The sequence below is a fragment of the Oenanthe melanoleuca genome, chromosome 14, assembly GCF_029582105.1.
Source record: "Oenanthe melanoleuca isolate GR-GAL-2019-014 chromosome 14, OMel1.0, whole genome shotgun sequence".
Lineage (NCBI taxonomy): Eukaryota > Metazoa > Chordata > Aves > Passeriformes > Muscicapidae > Oenanthe > Oenanthe melanoleuca.
The window spans coordinates 2,172,428-2,191,157 of NC_079348.1; the positions used below are offsets into that span (position 1 = coordinate 2,172,428).

Below are 18,730 nucleotides of genomic sequence, written 5' to 3' on the forward strand. Positions count from 1 at the left end.
GCTGAAAGGAAGCTCATAACATGTTGATTATCATGTCAGTAACCAGCTCAGTGGCTATTTCTGAACCTGTGAGAAGAAAGGATTCTCCAATGCAGGTCTCAGACTGGGATCCAGTCCTAGGATTTTTTCCTTTTGATGGTAATGCAACATTAACCAGAGATTAACAGATATATCTGTTTCTACCTGAGTAGGAAGTTATTAGAGTGTATGTGAGCATCTGCTGAGTTCCAGCTACTGTCAGAGTAAACAAGGTGAAAGGGAAGGTGCCTAATGACCTGTGGATGGGCAGTGCAATTCCTAGCTCCATGAACTGAATACATCTTTATAAGAAAGAGGCAAACACTAGCCAACCTCTTTCCTGGAGTGGTGTGAACTCCCATGGAAGCATTTGAGAGGAATACATTGCAAGGCATTCTTCAGTGTGTTTTTGTACCTTTGGGGGTGCCCCAGGTCACAGGACAGGTGCAGGTGTGACCACAGGGTCTGGAGGGACCCCTGCAGAGCCCTTGAAGGATAAGGCACTGCTGGAAAGCAGGAATACATGGGATGGTTTCAGGATTATGAAGCAAGAATCCTCTAATGTAGTTCAGGGAATGTTTTGTACAGACTGAGGCACGTGCAGTTCTGATGGAAAGACAGAAATAATTGTTCTCTGTGTACTTATGATACATTTTCTTTTAAAGCATCGCCAGGTTTTGCTTGAACTCTTCTCGAAAAACTACCGAGTGCGCAGGAACGTCATCCAGAACCAGCTGAGTCAGGAGTGTGGGGAGGATCTCAACAAGCAGGAGGTGGATAGAGTGTTAAAGGTAAGCTTCTGTTCACTTTGGGTTTGATCCAATTAATGCATGAGTTTTAATGCTTGATTTGAGCAAAGGATTATATTTTACCTTGAACTGACAGATGATAAGGATGATAGAACAGTTGTTGTTGGGATATGGACAAAGCCCGTGTTTCAGCTTGTTTTCTTAAAAATTCACTTGTCTCATTCTATCTTCTTTCTCTCCAAGGAGCAATGGCTCACACATTATTTTGTATTATTGCAACAAATCTCTCTGTCATCTTCGAGCAGCAGAGAATAGAGTGTAGTAAATGCAATACTTGAGTTATTTTTAAATAATGCAAAATTAAGCATTAAGGTGCTCTGAGTTACCAACTGACTGCTGCTGGTTCGTGCTGAAGAGCACAAGTGCCACGTGTTCAGAAGGAAGTGCATTTTATTCCTAGCAGGATGTGCAGCTTTGCACAGAGCCAAAACCAGCAGGCAGAGTAGTAGTTAATGCATCTCATTGCAAATGTTTATTTGAATCCTTTCATCTCTCTTTGAAGATGCACCATTTACTTGCTCAAGAAGTTTAAGGTATAAAGTACAGACCACACAGGCCATGACTTTAAAAGAGATGCAGGATGGCCAAGCAGAAAGTTGCCAACTAATGTAATACTTTAATCATTGTGGCTAGGCCTTTGCTCACTGTCACCCACTTCAATAAGACAAGTGCTTAAGTACTTTATTACATTGTGATCTGCAAATGAATAATAGCATCTTTGAAGAACTACAGATCTGTTGCTGTGATAATAAGCAAACTGGTCTTGCTTGAAAGAACCAGGTCATCTTAGCAGTAAAGTAAGCTCAGACATTTCTGCCTGCTAGACAGTATTTCCTTTGGCTGCTGTGCTGGGGGATTTGTCAGCCACTACAGAGCTCAAGTATCAGCTCCCCTGGAACATCTAGACAATGTTCTGGCATTAGTTTTTCATGATGCTGTTGCTATTTAACAGATAACCTATTTCTAGAAAAAATACTTGTCCCTAAATCATTAGGCACTGTTTTTATGTAAGTTACTAAGTCAGTGGGTGACCAGCCTTGTGTTGTTTTCTGGCAGGCTTTACTGCCTTGAATACATTTGTCACAGGAATAGGGGAAATCACCTTTGTTTCTGAAATAAAATTTAGAAGTATGATTTAATGGAATGGGAAGATTCTCTGGCTTCTTTAAGCCACAAGAGATTGGATTCTACTTCGAGTGAAATTGGATTTATTGACTCGTATTTCCCCATCTGCCTGTGCTCATTTTTATACACAGAGGAGCAGACTGACAGGGTCTGTATTTTTACATTTGCAGATCAGTCTGCAAACCCCCTTTCTAACCTATAGGTTTGTTTTTGTTATGGATGAGCCCCAAGACTTCAGAAACAAAGATACATTCAAGCTCCACAGCCTGAGTTCTGCAGTAGTATTGAACCTGTGTTGAATTACCTAGGAGGGAAGTTGGAGCAAAAGGGAAGCAGTTAGCTCAGTGTGCTCACCTAACAGAAAAAAGGAAATGAGCCCCAAGACACCCCAATTCCTGCACCCCTTTGCTGAGGTGCTCTCCTGCCCTAAGCACAGCACACGTGTGGTCACAGCAGGGCTCTGAGGTTTGACACTTCATTATCATACAAAGGGTTTCGTAAAAAGCTTCAGATCCAGTGGCTGCCCTCACTCTCCTGCTCTGTCCTGCTGCTCCCCTCAGCCTCTACCCCTCTATTGCTCTGCTCTTCCAGCCCTCACACATCCTTCCCTCCCTCAGCTGCCTTCTGCACGAGCCCCAGGTTCTCCCCAGGAGCCAGTGCTGTTCCTCACTGCCTTGGTGTCATTTGTCCCTTTGTGGCTCTCAGCCTTTCCCCTCGTGTGTCCCCTCCATTGAAGCCATCTGTCCCTCAGGGTGGGGATACTCTGTGCCCTGGGTTCATGCTCTCTCCTGTGCACTGGAGAAGGGCTTGGTACTGATCATATTTATTGTCCCAGAGCCTGCCAGTTGTTTCCCCAAGACTTTATGAACTTTAGAATCATAGAATTTTCAAGGTTGGAAGAGACCTTTGAGATCATCCAGTCCAACCATCAAAGCAGCAGAACCAGTGTAACCATGAAGCTTCACCCAGCACCAGATCCAGACAGGATGGTGCCTGCCCCAGGCCCTGACAGAGCCTCTCCTTTCCCTTCTGTCCCCAGGACTGCTGTGTGAGCTACGGTGGGATGTGGTACCTTAAGGGCACGGTGCAGTCCTGACAGCGGTGGCAGCGGTGTCGGGCGATCTCGGGGACACGGAGGGAGCCGCAGCGGGGGCACGGCTGGAGCAGTGCCCGGCCTGGCAGCCAGGGCGGGTCTGAGCTGCTCTGGGCACGTGGGCACCGCGGGCACCGCTGCCATCCCCACTCGGAGCTTGCACGGCGCCGCAGCGCCGGGAAGGCACCGTGGGACCCTGGCTGCAGCTTGATTAATCTGGGATTTCTAATGTATTGCAACTCTCCTTCTGTTTCATTATGAAAAATAAAACAATATAGTGACACAGACATGATGGAAAATCATGGTCTAAAACTTTATTTTGTAAGTAATGCCAATAAATTAAATTTGTTTACAATCATCCCAGTTTTTGTTAAATCCCTGGATGCTCACACTAGTCTGAGCATTGTCGTAGCCCTTGAGCCCTCTTCACAAAGAGCAGGTAGTCATGTTCATGGGAATGTCAGGCCTGGGAGGGGGGAACAAAATTACTGTCTGTGAACTCTGTACTACATAACCATTGTTCTCACCTGTTATCTGTGAAATGAGTTATTTGGAGAAGTACCTACATCTGAAACATGGGGAACAACTACTGGATTTCTTCTACTTATGTGGGATTGGTTTGAGGGACTTTGTGCATTACTGTATGTGACAGAGCAAGGTAAGTAACTGAGGGCACCCTCTGGAAGGCATCCAGCTGTAGTTACCACACAGCAACCATGTAAAACCTCTATTTTGTGTAATTTTTAAATAAAAGTTTATTTCAAAGGTCAACTCTACCCTGCCTTGTATTTGTCCAAGAAACAGAAGCTGCAGCTGCTCCTTTTACATCCTGCAGGCTTGGGGAGGAAGGACAGAGGTGGAAAGTGAAGTGAGTGCAGTCCCTGAGCTCCCCGGGGCTGTGCAGCAGCAGGGACAGGGACAGGACCCAGCCCTGGTGGCTCATCCCAAGCTGGCCTCACCTGCAGCAGCAGCAGGAGCCTGTGGGCACTGCACAGCACAGGCACTGCTGCAGCTTCCAGCACATGAGAAGCTCAAGGGGATTCTATTGATTTCATCTACTTATGCTCAGAAAAGGCTGAGTTGAGTTGTTGACCAAAATAAGAAGATTAAGGTAGTTAATCCAGGTAAGAATATTGGCTAAGAATATTACCATACTTACAGCATTTCACATTTTGGTGGAAAATGGCTATTTTTGAACTGCTAAAACTCTCCCTTATTTAATAGGTTAGTGTAGTTTATTAACTGCATCAATAAAACTGGGATGTGTTTTATATTCAGGCAGCCCTGGCTGGAACTGACCCAGTGGCTGTGGCTGGAAAGCTCTCTGGGAAAGCCACCCTCCAGGAGCAGCTCTAAGAAGAGCCCAGCCTGGAAGGATTTATTGCACACCTGACAGGTAAGTGCTGCAGGACAGCCAGAGCTTGGCAATGGCACAGGTAGCCAAGGGGGAAGTACAGTACAGAAGAATCAAGAAGTTCTGTAGAAATATTTTTGGTATTTTAAAGCATAGAAATTGCTCCTATCGAAGTGCTCTAACTTAGCCAAAAGTAATAAACCACTGAAGATCACCTGTTTAACCAAAAATCTGGAACTGCTTTTACATGTCTTCTGCTCAGCAGTTGTGTTTGCCCCTGTCCCTAAAGTGGTAAGGAACACTGGCAGTGAACACTTTGTGCCTTTCTCAGGTTACTGCTTTCCAGTCTCCAGACTGGGGTGGGACACAGTGACAGGACAGTCACCTCCTGGCAGAGCAGCTTTTCTGCTTTCCCCACCCTTGCCTCATTTTTGAACGGAACTGACAAAAACCACAACAGTGAGGAAAAACTACTTATTTCCATCTGGATTTCTGTCCTAGACAGGCCTGTTCTTTTCCATGTAGAATAGCTTTTTTAATATACAAATTTTATGAGAACTCCATCTGAGCTCTGTAGGAAAGATGGCAAGACTAGATAGTGCAGGTGCAATCTGCACCAAGTTCAGTTTCCTGATTGGCACAGATGGATATAATTACTACTTACACATGCAGCTTGACTGGATTATTTATTTGCTTAGAAAAATATTCAGAAGATTCAGATTCCCATTTTTAAATAATTTTCAGACTGCAATACATGTTTTAGAGAAACTCCCACAACATGAAGTCTTAATACTGCACCTGAAGGACAAGCTGAACAGAGAACAGCATAAGGCAGCAGAGCTGCAGCAGCAGCAGCTGGACTAAAGCTGAGAAACTGTCAACATTCTGGGTCAAGGGTTTGGTACCTCACAGCAACTCAGCAGGATGCTGCTTCCCAAGGACTGCTGGCCACATTAAGCTGTGAGACCCTTTACAAGGAGAAGGATGTCACACTGTGCCTTTTTTCTTCCTCTTAATTTCTTAGTGTTCCAAAGAACAACCTTCTCCATGTTCTTTGTTTTTCAGAAATTAAGTATTGTATGAATTACTATTAGGGAGTGGAAAAGGAGAGGGAGAACACGAGTGTGGTCCCATTTTCAGTAGGATATGTGCTGGCAATAGTGTTCATCCTCCCACCCCCCAGGCAGCATGGAATATGTCCAGAGAGGCCGACACTGGAAGCAACAGACAGAACAATGTAAGGTTTTTTACCTGGCCTGTCTCTTCAAGCACTTGGAGTTTGTGATATGCAACATTAAAAGCTACTCAAGTATGTCAATGCTACTTCTAAAGTTAAATAGCTAAATAACAACTCTAACTTTCCAAATACACATAAAATGGACTTTGCAGACATTCCACCAAAGAACCGTAGGTCCCAAATAACACATAGAGTCAATTCACAGTATCTTGCCTTAAGACAAAGTGCCCTACAAAGGAAACCATATCTAAAAAGCCACACAAACTTTACATCAAATCCTTTCTTAGTAGGAAGATATTTATACTAATCTGTGGGAGAGTTTAGTGATTGTGAAAACGTGTTACTGGCTTAAAGCAAGGACAGCTTTCCACCACCCTGCTAAAGCAAGATGAGCTGGACCACTCCCCTCCTGGAGCTGAGGAGATGCTGCCCCTGGGACTGGTGGGGCTTTTGTTCATTTTCTGCATCAGTGCAGTCACAGGCCTAGATCATCCCTGTGAACCAAAGGAAAGCTTTAGTCTGGTTCATGTGAGAGATTCAGAGTTCTCAGCTCTGTTGTTTCCGAAGTGGACGAAGGAAACAGGTGTCAGTCACTGCTCTGGCCAGAGATGAAGTGTAATATGAAGTAGTAGTGTAGCATTAAGCTATGATGTTTGTTTGCTTTACAACCACTAGTTTGTGCGACAGTGCTAAACATTAAATCTACTGCTACACAGGAACAGGGACTCTAGCTGATAACTAACTAGCTTGTTAACTACAGGGCTACCAGCCAATCCAAAACATTCATTTTGAGTGCCCAAGAAACACATCCGTTTAAGGGGTCTTCTGACATTCATAGGAAGTGTGTTCTTGACTAACACAGAAGGTTATGGCTGAGAGGACAGAGTCTTGTACTTGGCTCTGTGTTCATCTATTTCTTCTTTTGTTTTTCTGATACAGCTAAAAATCTCCTTGAATAGTGCTTTATATTCAGGGGGAGCATTTGTGGAAGAGTCACTGAGCTCAGCAATTGTGAATTCTTGATTGCTAGCTGAAAGATCATACTGGGTGTTCCCCACATTTAGGTCTTTGGAATACTGCTTCAGTGTTTGTACAGCCTTGTGTTTCAAACAATCTTCATCCATTTGACACTTCTTCAAAAGCTCCTCATACTTCACTTTCAAAGCATTGTACTGAGCATCAACTTCATTGAGTACAGAGATTCCTCGCTGCTTCACAGCCTCAGCTCTCCTAATGCAGGTTTCCTCATGGCCCCTGAGGATGTCTGCCCCGGCAGCGCTGCTCAGGAGGCCTTCGCTGCTGCTCCGCTTCAGTGCCTTCTTCTCAAGCTCTGATACTGTCACAAGTCCATCATCTGCCAGGCTCTGACCAAGCTCCCTGTCTAGAGATTCCTTGAAGGAAATGAAAAAGGATTCTGGCACCAATTTCTCTGCATTATGGAGAGTGTTTTCAGACTGAAGGATCTGTCGCATTTCAGCTACTTCTGCCTCCAGTTCCTCCGCACGAGCCCGATACAAGTCTGTGTCCACCAGCCTCCGCTCCAGCTCACAGTTCTCTTTCACCATGAGACTATATTCCTCTTCCATGTTTACCCTCTTCTCTTTCTCTAGGTTCAGCTGGGCTTGCAGAACTGTCACTGCCTTCTTTAACTTCTCATTTTCTTCTTCTAGAGGACTTAGCTGACTATCCATCGAAGTGATCTTTTCTGCAAAGACGTGATCGTAAACAAAATACCTGCAGAAACAAAATAAGGATTATCAAACATAGGAAGTACAGCTGACCACACCTAAAGTTTTCCTGTCCTGGGTAACTAATGGCATATTTAAACTGTGTACTAACACACTTCAGAGCACTAACAGGGGCCATTGCATTAACCAGTCAGCCAATTCAGTAATCAGAACAGAGTTTGTAAGGACTGACATGCCATCGAACCAAGCTCACAGCTTAGGCAGAATGGAAGCTTGTTAACAAATTCATGTTACAGACAAGCTCACTGAATTATAAAAGTTTAAAGTATAATTTAAGTTTAAATACACATTGCCTCCCTGTACCATGCAGTACTTTCTAGCACTAATTTTGTCTACAGCACTCCACTCTTGTAACTTTTGTCACTATTGATGTAGGAACAAGCTTCATAATTGACAAAGCAATGCTGGAGGCTGGTATTTTCACAAGCCCTTGGCAGCTTGAAGGATCCACTTATCCTTTGAATTGTCAAGAAATAACTTCTTTTTGGATTTATGAATTATTCTGGAGTATTACCTTCATGCAGGTACAAGAGCCTGTTTTGTCTGTGGAGGTGCTTCCTTTACAAAATTGCCCTCTAGGCTTGCAGTTAGTCTGAGCTTACACCAGGTGATTGTCCCTTTGGCCCCACTAATGCAGTTCAGCTGAGTCAAATGACTCTACAGTTAAAAGACAGCCCAGAAGTCTAGGCACCATTTTCCCAGCTTAGGTGTCATTTTAACCAGCTTAAGTTCAAAAAATCTAAGGAAATATCCATGGATGTGCAAGGAAAGAGTAAGTTACAAGAAATATTTTGTGTTCAGTAAGTTTATTTTTCAGATTATCTGTGTGCTTATTTTTATCTGACTGAAAACACTGGGGTGCAAACTGTTGTAAGCTTCCTAGGGTACCATTTTATATGGCTGACTCTGGGGAAAAAGTGGAACACCAATACTGGTGTGATCTAGAAGCAGGCCAGAAGTACCACACCACAGAGATGCTTTGCTAATTGTGTGAACATCAGGTAATTTTTTACCAGCTTGTCTGATATCTGTGCTTGTGTCTTAGGTTTAAAGTTTTGCTTGAAATAGTTTCAGTGTTCTTTAGTATGCAAGGGAAAAGTCTTACTGGCGGAGGTCATAGAGCTCCTTCAGACATGAGAAGCTGTGCATTGATCTGGGCTGCTCAGATCTCTCCTGGCTCATCCGGCCCTGTCCAGGCTTCTTCAGTTCTTCCACTTGTCGCTGCAGGTCATCTATGTGTGTTTGTAGACTTTCAATAGTCTCTGTCAAGCTAAAAAAGTGAAAAAAAAGCTAAAAGGTGAAAAGGCCTTTAAATAAAACTAACCTTTCAATTTGCCAGTATTGCAGAACACCACTAGACAGAGACAGACACCCAGTAACCACACAAATACACCTGGACTGCTCCTATTGATATTAATAGCTGGGGGGAGGGAATCTGTAAGAGTTTGTTACCTTATTATCTTTTGTTGTGAAGCTCTACTCTCTGCAACCAGTTTTTGATTAGTGTCTTCCAGTTCTCTTGCTGTCACATCCAGCTGTTCATAGACTTTTGCATGCTGGTCATTCATCTGCCGCAGGAGCTCCACTTGCTTTGTGAGGTACTGCAAGACAGTTCTGCTGTCACTGCTTTGCTCTTGAAACACCAGCTACAGTCCTGCACTGCATTTTTCTTCACATTCAGAGAGAAACTCCTGAGTTTTCCAAATCAGAATTCCCGTGTTTGCTTTGGCAAGCTGAAGAGACACTTATCAGTAATTTGCTAGGCAGCTTGCCTTTGTCAGGGAGGTCACCCCAGGCTGATAAAGCAGCCCTTACCTGGAGGAGCTGGGTTTGATGGTGCCAGCTCTCTTTATCTGTTCTTTCTGCATGGGGCTGTGCTGCACTCAGCACTGATACAGCCTTCAAGCTCCAACACAGCCCTAACCTGTCCACTATGTCCTAAAGGTTGTACTGTGCTCCAACAGAAATTTCTAAATTGTGTTGACCCTACAACTTTCTCAGCATTAAAACTGAAATATTGAGTAGCACCATCCATAATGAAATGTACTTTCAACTGGCCTAAGTTCTTCCAGTCTGAAGCATCATTAGGTTCAGCACAGCAGAATTTAGGTTGTGGTCACTCTTAAGACAGTATGTGGGCTAATATGTGTCAGGAAGTATAATCAAGTTATTGAATTTAAATCTTTAATTACTCACAAGGACCTATTCCAGTTACTGTAATCCCAAACAAAGGTCTCCTAGACTTTTTAAAAAAAATAAAGCCTCACATGAAGTATTCTCAATTTAATCCTCTTGGGTTTTACAATTAACTACACAGACTGTTTAGTTTCCTGAATAGCATCAGAAAGCTTGGAATTCTCAGTCTAAGCAGTTCACAATCACCTAAATCTCTTAAAAAAAAATAAAAAATACTATATTCTCCCACCCAGAACATGAGCATTTACATGAGAAAGTTCTTTTCTGTTTGAGTCTAACCCCTTAAATCTGAAATATTTTTTTCTTATATAGTATTTGTATTTTACAATATATTCTGTATTGCTACATGTTACTTTCTTAAAGCTAAGCTTCAAGTAGGAACATCCAGCAAACTTCCTAGGCAGAATTACTTCTCTTTACATAGGCCTGTTACATACTCAAAACTTCTAATATTCTACTTAACCTTTTACCTCATTAAAAGATTGGTAGGTTTACATTTTAGGCAATTTAAGAACACATAATAAGTTAATCTAGGACTAGTAACTGCTCCATACAGACTTCTAGAAGATCAACATGATAGCTGTTGGCTAGATCCTTTTGTAGCCTGTGCACACATGACAGAGGATTTACACAAAAATAGAACATAGATTAGCAGTAGAATCTCAATGTGACCCATTTCAGATTAACTTTCCCTATTGGTTATAGCTGAAGGAAGGAGCTGGAGATCCTCAGACTTTCTTCAGCAATACTAGTGTGCCTAAGCACAGGAGCCAAGGCTTTGGTGCCTGAAGAGATGTTGACTCTTATTACAGTGGGCTTTTGCAGATGTTTGAGATGAATGGGAGGGGTGAAGCACCATTTCCTCCATCTCCAGTATCTTCAGGATACCAGGTATAACCTGGTATAACCAGACCACCAAAGATGATGTATTAAATACTTTAGAAGTTCACATTTAATCTATGTCCCTTACAACCCAACAGCTAACATGAAGCAGCACCTTGCATTCTAGCACATGAAAACTGGATAGTGTCAGGATTTCCAATGCCTGAGTGCTGAGAACTGATTCAGGAAGGAAGGAAGTTGCTGTTTCCATGTGGCCTTTATTACATTTAGTTTTCATTTTATTACTATTTATTTATTACTACAACGATTAGTTAGTGGCACACGTGTCAGCACAAAGGTCAGATATAATGATCCAAAGCTGTAAAATGCTTAATGTGTTAGTATTTAATATATGAGATGTAATCTTAAGCACACTGCAGCCTTTGACCCTTCCCTTCCAGTGCAGACAAGACAGTGCCATATTTCAGAATGATTTTCTGCCAGTTCTAGACTTTGTTACACGGAAGATCCAAATTAATAGGAAAAAGGCCCCAAAGATTTACCTGAATATACTGCACTGAAAAAGATTGTAACCTACATGTGATCTTTCAGCTGTTCTGTTGAATTTCTGTACTGAGACAAACACTTGAAAATTGGGAAAAATCAAGTATAGAGATTTGAATATGCCATTTGCACATGTATCCTGTGCAACGGGGTATCCTGTGATCCCACAAGAGACAGAAATGCTGGTATGAAAATAATAGATTGAACTGCTTTACACCTTGCATATGCAAATTTTATTTCCATTTATTTCAGTGAATTCATATAACAATTTCTCATGCCAGTAAGCCAATATATCCAGTTCATCAACTGGAGACTTTCTCTGGGTATTTGAACAAGGAGTTCATTTTCCCTTTTCTGCCAGAAATCCAGATGCAAGAGAAACTTCGGAGGAAGAAAAATTTTGTGCTGCTATTACACTTTTAAATGGCACTGGATAAGGAGAAAAGATTTAGATAGGAGATAGGACTGAGAAGACAGCATGTTACTACAGCAGACACAAATACAGTCTTTGGCTCAACAAGCTGGGCAAAGAAAAGGTGCAGGCACTATTTATGTCAGAGGCACCACAGAATCTCTTGTTATGGGGTTGTTCTCCCATGCTCCTTGAGGGAGAGGAGGAAAGATAATTAATCTGTCATGTCTGAGTTTGTCTGACTGCACATGTACCTGCCCCTGCAACACAGCAACTATAGATCACTGCTGGAAGGACATTTGTGACACTTCTGGAGCTGAAGCTCTGTTATGTTATCTATAAACACTGAACCACCAAAACAGCTTAAGCAAATAAACTGGCTTAAACCAATAGAATATTGCATTCTTAACAGCACTAGACTATTTCTGTAAATCAATATAGCTTAGCAATAATGTATTTTCCACATTTCTAGATAGGGGTAAAATACAGCTGCTTATTAAGTAGCTACACTCAATCAGCCAGGTTAGTTACCTATCACAAAGTTCTGGTGTGTTATTTCAAAAGGTGTGTTGTAACTCTGCTAAACACCTTCTTAAATATGTTGTTCATACAAGTACCTTGTGTACAGTATTTATATAGCACCTTGGAAGTGTTTGTCCTGTCTACACCTCAAGAATTGATCTTCTTATAAAAACTATTTTATAGCAATGAGGTATTTTCAGTCTGTGCATAAGTAAATACATCATCTAATGCTGTGGCAGTAATAGAAATATCAGCCATTCCAACCATTGTATCTCAGAATGAACAGGATAACAAAGATTATAGTTAGCACATAACAGAAGAAAGAGCCAATAGATGAGGTACAAAACAAAAGAAACTTCTGAAAACACACCCACAAATCAAACCTGCACTCAGAAATCGCTAAACACTTACTAAAAATGCTGCATTTGTGTTTAAAGACACCTCTAATTCTGTAATTATTAAGCTTAGGATTCTTTCAGTTACCTGTTGCCACTACATTAGTGAGCATTTTCAGTCTGAAGTTGCAGCTGTACAAAATGCACATCTCTAACTGCAAGACTGCTAGAACAAAGGAACTCAGATTTTGTAAAAATCTGGTACTTACCAGTCACAGCCTGTTCCCTGTGATTCACACCAGAACCAAACTGAAATGCTGACTATGTTTTCAATATATTGTCAGTCAGCAAAGTCCTGAATATTTAATAATTTAATTATTAGAGACCATGCATTGCCCTCTAATAGCAGAAAAAAAATCTCTTTATGCTGACAAATGCTAGGTCTGCAAGAACACAGGCAATACTAAAAAAAAAGAAAAATTGCCAAAATAGCCAGGTTTTTCCACTCTATTATCTAAAGATGAGTGGTTTTGAAAGGATGGTCATGTTTTTGGGTTTTTTCCCTGGAAAATATGGAACAATATATCCACTATATCCTATATTTAGATACTACTTAAGTGGGATTTTTTTTCTACTTTTTGTTGTTTGTTTGTTGGGTTTTTTTGTCCTTGCAGGGTTTCTTTTACATTGAAATAGACTTCAGCTCCCTTCATCAGCTCAGTTTACTGGAAGTATGTATCTTCAGATTTTACTTAAATATCACTTCTGCATTTATCAGCATTTAAATTTCAGTGCTGCAATCATTAAAATCCTCACATAATATTTAAATTATTAATGTATTTATCATCATATAATTAAATGTTATTTTACCTGGCAAGACCAGCAAAGTTTAACAATAACTGAAGTATTTTTTCTGTACAAAACCAAAAAATACCCGTCATTTGTCACGAAACAAACCAAATCCAACATTTAGTGGCACAAAGCTTCTGGCAAACAGAGAAACAGTTTTAAGTATGAGCCACCTATACAGGTTCTCAAATTCTCAAAATAGCAGAAGTGGTGAAAGATTGCTCAGTATTTTCCATTAGAGCAGATTGTTCAGTATTTTCCATTAGAGCTCGAGAAATTCAGATCTTAACTTATACACTGTATGTTGCAGGTCTAGATGCATTCACAGGGGATCCTTTAGATATTTTACCTCTATCTCCTGCAACTGCTCTTGGTTTGTTGCATACATTTGCTGTAAGGATTCTTCTAGTTCAGTGTTACGGTCCAGTAGTGTCTTCCCAAGCTCAGCAGCAAGGTGAAGATCTAAACAAAGAAATCATGTTTGCATGTAAGTGAGAGAAACAATGATGTAATGTAATTCTAAAGCCTGTTATCAAATATTTGACATATTTCTTATTGCTGTTGTAACTGTACCAAGTTATCTCCAGTGCCCAACATGGAAGTTAGCTTATACCTCAGTGGAATATCCATCTACCATCTCTAAAGCAAGTCTAAGCCCTGAGACCCAGAGACACTCATATCATGAAGCTTCCTCAGCTCCTCCATGGCCCTTCAGACACACCCAGCATGTCCCCCTCCCACACTGTGCCCAGCCTGCACTGCTCTGCCCAAGGTCTCCTGGGCTTCCCCCTCTTTACAGCACTCAGAAGAATAAGCATAGCAGACCCTGTCAATGTTCATCAGCCTAGACCCAGGCCAAAGCTGATGAACTCTTTATTGACTTGACTGTTCCTCCCCATTGCCCCTCTACCAGAGTTCAGGTGACTAGGATCCAAGTGCTAAGCGAAAGTTTCAGATGCATTTTATGGTGAAACAATAATATCAAGACATAAAACTGATGGAGACTTGCAGCTATTCTGCTTTTCAAGCTCATAAACCCAGGTGACAAGAACTGTTTCGTGTGCTCCAAAACATCACTTTAAATGTCATTTGTTCTCAGGCACTTAATCTCAATTTCACTTCAGTCATCTTCAATCACCTCCGGGGTGCAGTGACTGCAGTTGTTGCAAATTAAGAAATAAGTCACCTGAACACTCAGCTCTATTCTAGAGGGAAGCCTGATATTTGCTCAACAGCATCAGAAGTGCTACATATTCTGTATTATTATGTTGAAAGACAAGTAATTTAAAAGCTAATGTAATGTGACAAAGTAATAAATCTTGGTATTAAGGCTGAAATTGTAGTTACTCTGTGGAGGCTACTACACATCAAAGATCCAACAGATTTCTAGAAATCTCTTATTTTCCACCTCCTTCTGTCACATGACCCATGACCTACATGCATGCAATACCATCTAGTTAGTTCTCACATAGAATTTGTATCATTAATCAGAAAGAGAAGAAAAGTCAAGAAAAACTTTGAGTCATATCAATAAGCCTTAAACCAATAAATAGCAGACATGTATTGCATCATCAGTAGTTGCAGCCAGAGAAGAAAACACATTATTTCCACTTTCATTTGACTGTGATGCCCTTTTTTTAATATGTTATGCTACCTCCTTCCTGCCCCCTCTCAGTTATCTTATCAGCTAGGAACTGTACTACATACAATACTGCTCCAAAATTGTTTTGTGCTAACCTTCAGTTTGGCAGCCTGTCCAAAATGATTACTCCATCTCCACACATAAGCCAAAGACCAAATTCAAACTTACAAGGACAAGTCAGTACAAACATTTGTCTATGAAGCTGTAGATGTCCAATTCTGGCAAAACAACAGCTGTGCTATTCTTCATGCATTTTTACAGCCACAATCCATTGTTTCCTACCTTAAGGTCAGATTCTTTGCATAAATGCCATAAAAATTACTTAAAAGAAATCCCACTGCATGGGAATTCTTCAGTTTGAAAAGATGTACAATTAGAAGGCTCAAGGCATATTGGTCTATACATAGGAGTTTATCTTCACATCACTTCTTCACTGTAGTACCACTCATTACAAAGCAGGATTTAAAGTATTTGGATAAGAAAAACCTAAGGCATCCTGCTTAAATTTTTCCCATTTGGTAAACAGATTGCACATTGTTTATCCATGGACAGAATAACTCCCAGTCAAACACCAAGCTGTTTGTTCTATCTCGTTACAGAATACTGTAGTCTTTAAATTCAATGAATTCATTATCCTATAGAAAATAGAGTCCTGCTTCACAAATTCTTGTACTGCACAGATCTTTACTAGGAATCACCATCTTTCAAACAATACTAGCATCATTCAAGGCAAAGACTAAATAGTCTATACTTTTATTTTAATAGAGTAGAATAAGAGCTTTATAGAGGATTTAGGATTATGTTAAAGACATAATGCATAATGGAATTACTACCATTTCCCTGCCCAAAGTGAAAGTTTCATGTTTAAGTACATTTAGGAGTTTGTAGCTTCATTCTTTAATGCCCCCTCATCTACTAAATCAAATAGCACATACCACACAATACTTGGAATACAAGGTGAATAATAGAATTCATGTCATACTTCACACTCACTCTGTTTGTTAGACTAGCAAAAGCACTAATGGGTTACTATGGGAGAAACACTTTTATAATTAAGGCAATTTGTTTCTGAGGGGGAGAATACAAGTGAGAGCACTCAGGAACATACAATAAAACCTTAACTCTAAAGAAAGCAGAGAAATTTTTTTGCATCTGTTTTTCTAAATTGTCAAGTACCTGGAAGCCCTATAATGAGCAAATTTTACAACAGAGATGTGCCATGTATGTTTTCACATACAAAATGGAAAGTATTAATTTGCATTTCTCTGGATAGAGTTATAGTAGAACACTAGAAGCAAAACTACATTTTCTGTTGTAAATTTATGTAAAGCAACAGCTAAATTCTGACAGACATTCATTTTTCCTTTTCACCATAAAGATGGAAGCAGAGAGGTTTTTAATAATGCAAAATGCCTATGTGCAGATCTAAAGACATTCATTTTAGTAAATCTGAATAGTTGTACTGGTGTTTAACAGCACCATCAGAAACCTCCAAAATAAGACTTCAAGGATGTCTTCTGTGATGTAGAACAGCCCTCACCACTACCTCTTCTGACTGCATTACTGTCATTGAAAAAAAACATAAAACAGTATCAAAATCTTTCTCTTCCACTTTTTCATAACCTACCTAACAAAATTATTCAGAGAATTTTCAATCTAAAATTAAGCCTATTCTTCTGAACAGCAAAAGGCACTAATTGCACAAGATGTATTAAGTAAGCCTAGTGTAAGTTTACTTAACTGTAAAATGAAAACTTTTCCTACTTAGTTTCTTATTCTGTATTCAGAATATCCTCTGTTTTGTAAAAGTGAGTAACACCAAGATGCAAAAAGAGCAGTCCATATAAAAAAAATTCTTTTTTAAAGGTCAGCATACTTCAGCAAAACATTGCAGAAGGATGGCTGTTCCCATCCTTACAAGAATTCCATGAGCACTTTATGCATGAGCAATATGCCAGAAAAGCCCATCTCTGTTGTCAAGGCAAAAATCTTTGGTACATATGAAGGTTTTCTAAAACCCCTACCCTAATTTTAAGTTTCAAAGACCAACTGACAAGGACTTCAAGCTTGTTTCAGGGTGCTTTCTCACGTTTTACAACCTTGGTTTTCATAATCATACTCATCAGTTTTTAAACATGCACTGATTGTTTGGGTTGTGAGAAGTTTGATAAGCACTCTTACTATCCTGTTTACACACACCCGTGTGTCTCAGCCTCAGCAGCAGGAGGAGTAGTATCCTTCAGAGTCCAGAAACAAAGTACAGCACAACCTTTAAAAAACATTCCTGTAAGGAATTTCTTCTTTGCATTTCAACTTGCCCATCACTTTATTTTCCTTCTTTTCCTTTTGGCAAGGCTATTTGTGGCTTCCATTCAGGCTTGTAAAGAAAGAATCCCCAGAAGATCATCCACATGTTGAGAGTATGTTAACCAAACTCCCAAAACACGCTAAACCTCTAGAATGGAATGTTTCTTAAAAGCTGACAGCAGAGGCAACTGGTGATTATTTCACCCATTTTAATTAAAAGATGAAAGTAGAGAAACATCAAGAAGGCAAGAAGTCAGTTGTTATACATTGTGAAGTCTCTTTGTAAGTATTCTAATCCGTAAACACTGACAAAGTAAAAACATTATTGAATCATGTCTTCAAATTTTTCATTCTCTTTGCTTTGACAGCAAACTAATTTCAGGATCTTATTTCAACTGATTTGTTTGTATCCTAGAGCCAGGAAAAAGTCAATTTTGGGCGAGGAGTACCTAAATATAGCTTTCATTTAGCTATTTTATATAGCATACAATTAGAGTGAACCTGGTCCCATCTCAAAAAGTTTCTGCTGTCAGATATTTAATCTGTGTGAATACTGCTTAGCTTTCTCTATGGTTTACAGTACAGCAGCACCCCCCAATCCCAGGAATTAATGTATTTCAATATAAAAGAAAACGTGCAAGACTGGAGCAGGTTTGCAGGAAGCCACAGCTTTGAGCTGGCCTTTCAAAACAAACTCCGGATTAAAAACAAAAAGTAGAACTAAGTAACTTAAGTAAATACCAGTCATAAATGCCACTAAGCTCTTAAGGAAATTGCACATTCTTTCCATATCATGCCTGTTAAAAGATTTTTAGTGCAATTATACTTATATTCCTGTGTCTCCTTTCTCATTTGCGAAATGAACAGCATTTACCTCTTGCGTGTAGTGTTTTAAGAAATATTGATGGAATTGCATACAGAAGCTATACATATATATTTCTGAGGTGTAGTGATTTGATATTTTATTAAGAAAACCTGAAGAGTTTTTAATAAGGAATCTGCAACTAATCGAGCACTGCTACGGCTACAACTTCATCGACTGGAAGCCCTTACAAAGAACTCAACAGGGCGCAATAGCGCATCCTACCCCGGTGCTTCCAGCACCTGCCCCGAACACGGCACCTTCACCTTCCGTGAAAGGTGCAACTTTTCGGAGAGCCGCTTCCCTCGCTCCGGGCGGAGAGAGACCCCGGCCCCATCCAGCTCGACTGCCGCACCTCCTTCCCTCAGACAAAGACGGCGGCAGCCGTGCCGGTGACAGCGATCCCGCGGCGGCGGGAAGCGCGGCCGTGCGGGGATCCCGGGCTCCGACGCTCCGAGCCCGGCAGCACCGAGCCCGTCGCCGCCCCCGAGCGCCCTTCCCGGCGCCCCTCATCGCCGCGGTGCCGCTGCCTCCCGCCGCCCCTTCCCTCACACGCCCTGCCCGCCGCAGCCCCTGCCCTCACAGCCCGCGCCCGGCGCCTCCCCACAGCCCCTCGCCCAACGCGGCCCCGGCCCGCACCCCCGCGGCTCCCCGCGGCCCCTGCTCTCACACACACCCGGCTCGCTGCACACACCCCCCGCCGCCGCCCCGGCTCACCTTGCTGCAGGTCCTGCTGGTCGTACCAGGGCTCATCCTCGCGGATTTCGAACTCCTCCACCAGGCTGTCGGCCAGCATCGCGCCCCTTCCCCTCACGGGCGGCTGAGCCGGCGGCGC

General features: G+C 41.4%; 2 protein-coding genes across 2 annotated transcripts in view; one reads left to right on the top strand and one right to left on the bottom strand.

Moving 5' to 3' along the window:
* POLR3E (RNA polymerase III subunit E) overlaps positions 1 to 3,816 on the top strand; it is a 27,895-nt gene extending 24,079 nt beyond the window's left edge. The window contains exons 20-21 of the mRNA XM_056503026.1: positions 684 to 809; positions 2,992 to 3,816. Coding sequence (XP_056359001.1) covers positions 684 to 809; positions 2,992 to 3,048 — 183 coding nt within the window. The 3' untranslated portion in view covers positions 3,049 to 3,816. The remainder of the gene's footprint in view (positions 1 to 683; positions 810 to 2,991) is intronic.
* Positions 3,335 to 18,697, bottom strand: CDR2 (cerebellar degeneration related protein 2). Its single transcript, XM_056503035.1, has 5 exons — positions 18,613 to 18,697; positions 13,434 to 13,546; positions 8,837 to 8,985; positions 8,490 to 8,654; positions 3,335 to 7,370 (listed from the first exon to the last, which is right to left on the bottom strand). The coding sequence occupies exons 1-5, from the start codon at positions 18,689 to 18,691 to the stop codon at positions 6,503 to 6,505; spliced, it is 1,374 nt and encodes a 457-aa protein (XP_056359010.1). The 5' UTR covers positions 18,692 to 18,697; the 3' UTR covers positions 3,335 to 6,502.
* Between the last annotated feature and the right edge of the window lie 33 nt (positions 18,698 to 18,730).